The sequence below is a fragment of the Barbus barbus genome, assembly GCF_936440315.1.
Source record: "Barbus barbus genome assembly, chromosome: 38".
Lineage (NCBI taxonomy): Eukaryota > Metazoa > Chordata > Actinopteri > Cypriniformes > Cyprinidae > Barbus > Barbus barbus.
Genome location: NC_136716.1, coordinates 17170519 through 17176063, shown reverse-complemented (window position 1 = coordinate 17176063; position 5545 = coordinate 17170519). Strand labels below are relative to the sequence as shown.

The 5545-nt window shown below is 38.2% G+C and overlaps 1 protein-coding gene across 1 annotated transcript; it reads right to left on the bottom strand.

Annotated features, from left to right (window-relative positions):
- Nucleotides 1-2063: 2063 nt before the first annotated feature.
- Nucleotides 2064-3290, bottom strand: LOC306857891 (urotensin-2 receptor-like; the record flags this gene model as incomplete). The annotated part of the gene is made up of 1 exon (XM_079398158.1): nt 2064-3290. The coding sequence occupies exon 1, from the start codon at nt 3144-3146 to the stop codon at nt 2064-2066; it is 1083 nt and encodes a 360-aa protein (XP_079254284.1). The 5' UTR covers nt 3147-3290.
- Between the last annotated feature and the right edge of the window lie 2255 nt (nt 3291-5545).

Here is a 5545-nt window from a genome sequence, read left to right as displayed (position 1 = left end):
ACAGACTGTCAGCGTAACCTTTGCGGTAATTTCTCTCATTTTCTGGCAAGGTTGCACGGTATCTATTTTGTACTAATGATATCGAGCGTAAAGCATTACTTTAGCTACCTGCTACACTTTTCTGCATCAGTGTTTTGCAGGCTCATTGACTGAGCATTATGCATTAGTGCTTGAGGAACAGAGTTCAAATGCATGAATATACATAGGCCAGTTTAGCCCTAAGCGGTGAATGCCACCATATGGATTGTGAGATGGGAAAGGGATTATTTTTGGGAATTCGCAGATGATGATTTTGGCCCAGAGTGTCTGGTGATGCACGTCGAGATTTATTTCAATCACAGCTGAATGGAATAGTGATGAGTATTAGTGCACTAATGTCTCAGATTAGTGGACCATTTGTTGTTTTCTTTTGTAAAATTGTAGATTAGCTATGTGAAATCTTACTGTGAGCTGACGTCATTGTAAATGAATGTGTCAGTGTGTATTATTATAATGATGTGGACCCCATGATGGAGTTAAGTGTAGGTTCATTAAGCTTCATTTTCCAGTATTGTGCTTTTTTCACACTAGATTTAAATCCATCCACATAATTGCAACTCTTTGGAAAATACCATATTTCTGTGTTAATACAGCGTTTTGACTTACTAGATGTGGAAATATGTGGGAAAATTTACTCTCGGCACAATAAAATTTATTAAGAGTTCTGATAACTTGCTTTTCCATCTGGACTGTGCATGCAACAACATTTTTATTCAATCTTCTAATAATGTATGATTTATGCCAGTGAAGTAGTGGGCTGGATCTATGTACCATTGGTAGTTTTTAGCTTTAACGTGTCCACTTAAGCAGTTGTAATTACAAATGCGTTACCTTTTAAGTATCAGTTCTGCATATTATTTATGAAATTTTCTGGGTTTATCTGTTAATCTCCACAGAGGAATCAAGGCCTTGTTATCCTTGACAGTCCTACTTGGATGTCACGTTTCTGCACTGAAAAAAAATGCTATAGAAACTATTTTTACTCAGAAGTTGCTAATTCACAATTAATTATTATTATTTATTTATTTTTTGACTGAAATTGTATTTCTTGTAAAATATACTCCAATAATATTTTTCATTTACACCTTCTAAAAATCTATCTATCCATCTATGATACATGGCATTTGGTGCATCTGGAAAATATGAATGAGAGGGTTGTTTGTGGCAAGTGTTTTTGTTTAATCAAAAATTTAAGAGTAATTCTTCCACTGGGATACTACTGTAAAGAAGTTACATTTTTCAACTTTTCCTCTGTTAAAGAATTTCTCATATTCTGGAATAATGATTAGGTCATGGCCTGGATCAGCCTTCAAATAGATATTATATTAATATTGTGTGTGGTGGTGTGGAAATTTGGTAACACTTTATTTTAGGGTCTCTTAACTAGTTGCTTATTAGCATGCATATTACTAGAATATTATTAGTAGTAATTAAGCACATATTAATGCTTTATTCTACATTTCCCTAATCTTACCCAATACCTTAACTTAACTACTACCTTACTAACTATTAATAAGCAGCAAATTAGGAATTTATTGAAGGAAAATTCGTAGTTAATAGTGAATAAGTGTTCCCTATTCTAAAGTGTTACCGGAAATTTAATATTAAGTGTGATGGCAATGACTTTGTTCAGTTTTTGGTTAAAAAAAAATAAAAATAGGATAAGTTTTGGTGTTTGCTATAATTAGTTACATTTGAACACTTAAAAATAAAGAAATTTCTGGATTCAACTCCATGTTTGGTAGGCTAATGACATCTGCAGATAGCAATGTTAATATTAATAATAGACTGTCTAAAATTCAAACTGTCACTATGCTGTTCTGTTAGATATCCCTTGTCATTTCATTTTAGCTATGATCATTTTCCTTATTTTAATAATTAGTAGCCTAATTAAAGGGACACAATAAAAAGTGTTCATCTATTTTAATGCAGTCTTCAAATCTAGAATGGATTTTTCTGAAAGTCACGGCTGGGCACAGAACCATACTCACCTTTACACGAACGGGTTAAGCTTTCCAATCTCTTCACTGCATCACCTTTAACTGCGCCATGACAAGTGTCTCAGAGTTGAACTCAAACTGATTACTGGATGACGCAGACTTTCCCCAAGAGTACAAGCTCGGTGGGCGCTTTCTAAACGACGATGTGTAGCGGTAAAAACTCCTGTGGCGGTTTTTAAGATACTCCCGATAATTCTTGGTCAGGAGCGTGTACAGAAACGGGTTGATGCAGCTGTTGCTGTAGGTCAGACACGCCACGAGGTAATTGATGCTCGTGTGCGTGTGTGAGGCGAGACTGAAGGGTTTGTGGTAAAGGGGCACAAGTTGCCATATCCAAAAGGGCAGAAAACACGCCCAGAACACGAGCACGATCGTGAAAATCATTATCAAAACTTTCTGTTTTGGCGAGCGCTTGCTGCTTTTATTAATAGCCGACGTCTTTTGAGACTCTAGGTACGTCCTGGCTAGTCTGGTGTACAAGTAACCAATCACAAGTCCTGGTGCCATTATGCTCGTGCAGAACAGGACGGTCAGGTACAATTTATACGCCTGGGGTGCCCAGGTGGGCGCGCACATCCTTTTCACTCCTCCATCTGCTGTTGTTTTAGTAGTCTGGTTTACCATGACCATCATGGGAAGAGTTAGGACGAGGGACAAAATCCAAACTCCCCACGCCATAGCTTTTCGGTAGCTCTTGGAGCGTTTCACTGTATCCAGCGGTTTAGTCACTGCCAGGTAGCGCTCCATGCACATCACTGTCAGAGTAAATATACTCGCGTGCATAGTTAACAGGTCCAGACTCAACAGTATCCTGCAGCCCACATCCCCGAAGTACCAGTCCTTCAGAAAGTACGTGCACACCACGAAAGGAATCGTGGAGAGGTAAAGAAGGTCCGCGAGCGCCAGGTTGATGATGGAGATGTACATGGAAGTGGCGAAGCGTATGGAATGACACATGACTACCAGCGTGTAGACGTTTCCCGAAACTCCAACGATGTAAACCACCGACAGCAGCGTCCCGAAAGTCGATGTAATCACAAGCTCGTCCACCGAGCCGGAGTTGCTACGGGACGGACCGCTGACAGTGGCAGACTTGTTGTAATTCATCGCGCTCGCGGTGAATGTGGAGCTCTGCGCGGGAACTTTATGCCAGGTGCGCCAGACACTGTTTGGATATTTGACAGATGCGTCTGAGCGCACTCGCCGGTGTCCGCAGCTCCTGACGTCAAACCGATGCTCCGCGCTTGCCTTTTCGCCACTAAATGATCTCTGAGAAAGTTTAGAGGGAGATATCGTGCATTTTATTTACAGTTTTTGTTCGTGTCTTTTTACACCCGAAATATGCAGGGGAACAAACATTTGGTAAACGTACGTAACGCAGAAATGTTACCAAAAATAAAAATGCAAAAGCCATATTTGTCTCAATATATTCACTCAAAAAAGGTTATAAATTCGCATTTTGCCAATGGCACCTGCTTTACGCGCAGACACGTTTTGAAACAAGTATTATTATTTTAATGAACCTTTTCGAAATTGCTATTCTGGTGTGAAATATAGGCTATTTCTTAATTTTTCCTCCTCTGCATTGCCGTGTGGCAATGACGTTACCCCCATTACCACGGTGCGCCTGACCTTGGGTTATTCCCACAGATCTGCTCCGTTCTCAAACATTTCCTGTGAAAATCGGAGCTGCAGAATAAAATGACTAGCGAGCCATTGCTTGCTAAAATAGGAGATTAAATATAATAGGAGACAAATCACTTTTTCTTCACTGCAAAGATCAGAAGTGCATAGCTTATAGGCTACCTTTTGATAGTCGATGTTGTAAGACATTTAATGAATTGATTTAGCTACATGAATGTGTTTTTTTTGTAGTTGTATTTAAGTACATGTTCCAATTTGACGCTGTCACTGTATTAATCTCGTATCTGTGCCATTTAAAATGTTTTGTAAGAATACGATTCTGCATGTCATCCAACTTTGAGTTTTAACCTGCAAAAAGCTTCTGTTGCTCTCGATTCAACAGTACAATTTTACATTACAATGTTAAATAACCTTTTATTAAAAATATGCCATTAGCTGTATACACATCCAATTCTGATGCCAATCGTTCGTTCACGACAGTGAATTTGAATGACTGTCTCATTAAAATGAACTGGTTCTTAAGAGTGATTTGTTCGTGAATCGGACATCACAGCTGTGTTTGTTGCCTGCACTAGAGATTCATTTATGTGCTGTTGTACAAATTAATTAAAATTAAAGCATGTTTGTAACGAATATTCAACTATAACTTTGCTTTACTGCCTTTTTATATATAGCTTAATTTAATTTATTTTAATAATGTCAGTTCATTTGCTTCAAACGATTAAGGTTAACAAAGCAAATGAACCATTTTGAACCACATGGCAGGCCAGAATTCCTTTATTAACCATAGCTAATCCAGTCCAGTTTATCAGTTATTGCTGAATTTATTGTCCTTGATGATATTGGCTACCTTATATGAAATTAAGTTTTCTTCTTGTTTTACATTGAAAAGTTAATGCAATACTTATAAGGCTGTGTGTTGCACCACAGTTATTTCCCCAGGAGGTGTTTTTGCTTCTGTTGTTAAGCATGGATTTATGTTTTGGCGGTCCTCATGCATTAAATGCCATTTTTATATTGCCGTGTAGAACTAGTGCGGTCAACACCTGTTGTTTTTGATATGGTCTAAGGATGAATTTCACTTTTACTATATAAAGCATTCATATATTAGGAGATTTCTCAAGAGGCTATGAAGTAAATACCAAAGGTTAGTGATTTATATTAAAGCTTTCACCACACTTCTGCAATATAACTGTGCTTAATGTTTGTGAATGGAGCAGTCATTGATCCAAGTAGATCCTTGCACAAGAATGAAAGGCAGCACCACACGAAGTAGAGTGTAGTACAGTAAGTACACTGTGTGCATGAAGGTGAGAGCTCTTTGGATATTTGAGACACATGATTGGCAGGGCAGAACTGTAGCATAACAGTAGGAGCTGAATACTGATGATGCTTTATGAAAGCTGCTGAAGAGGAACTCGCAAGCAGGCCAATTCAGGTACACAAAGCACAAGAAGTTGTTTGTGTGTAAGCACTTTCTGTAACGATTCTTGATGTTTCGATTAGTTGCATGACATTTGTTTTCTCCTGTTGGGAAAAACATGCTTCTCAGGTGTGTTAATAGGGAGCTATCCATGGTCCTGTGCTGCAGATAACAGCTTTGGTAAAGGGCTTGGGTTTGTGAAGGCACACTGAAAGATAGATTTAGCTTTTATTGCTTATTATCAATCCTCACCAATACAGAAAGCTTTAGAAGGTCTTTGTTTGGTGTATGTCTCGTCTGTCAAGTTTAGATGAGATAAGTTTTGGTAATTATTCCGTTTCTTAAAGGAATAGTTCACCCAAAAATGAAAATGTACTGAGAACTCACTCTCAGGGCATCCAAGATGTAAATAAATTTGTTTCTTCATTAGAACAGATTT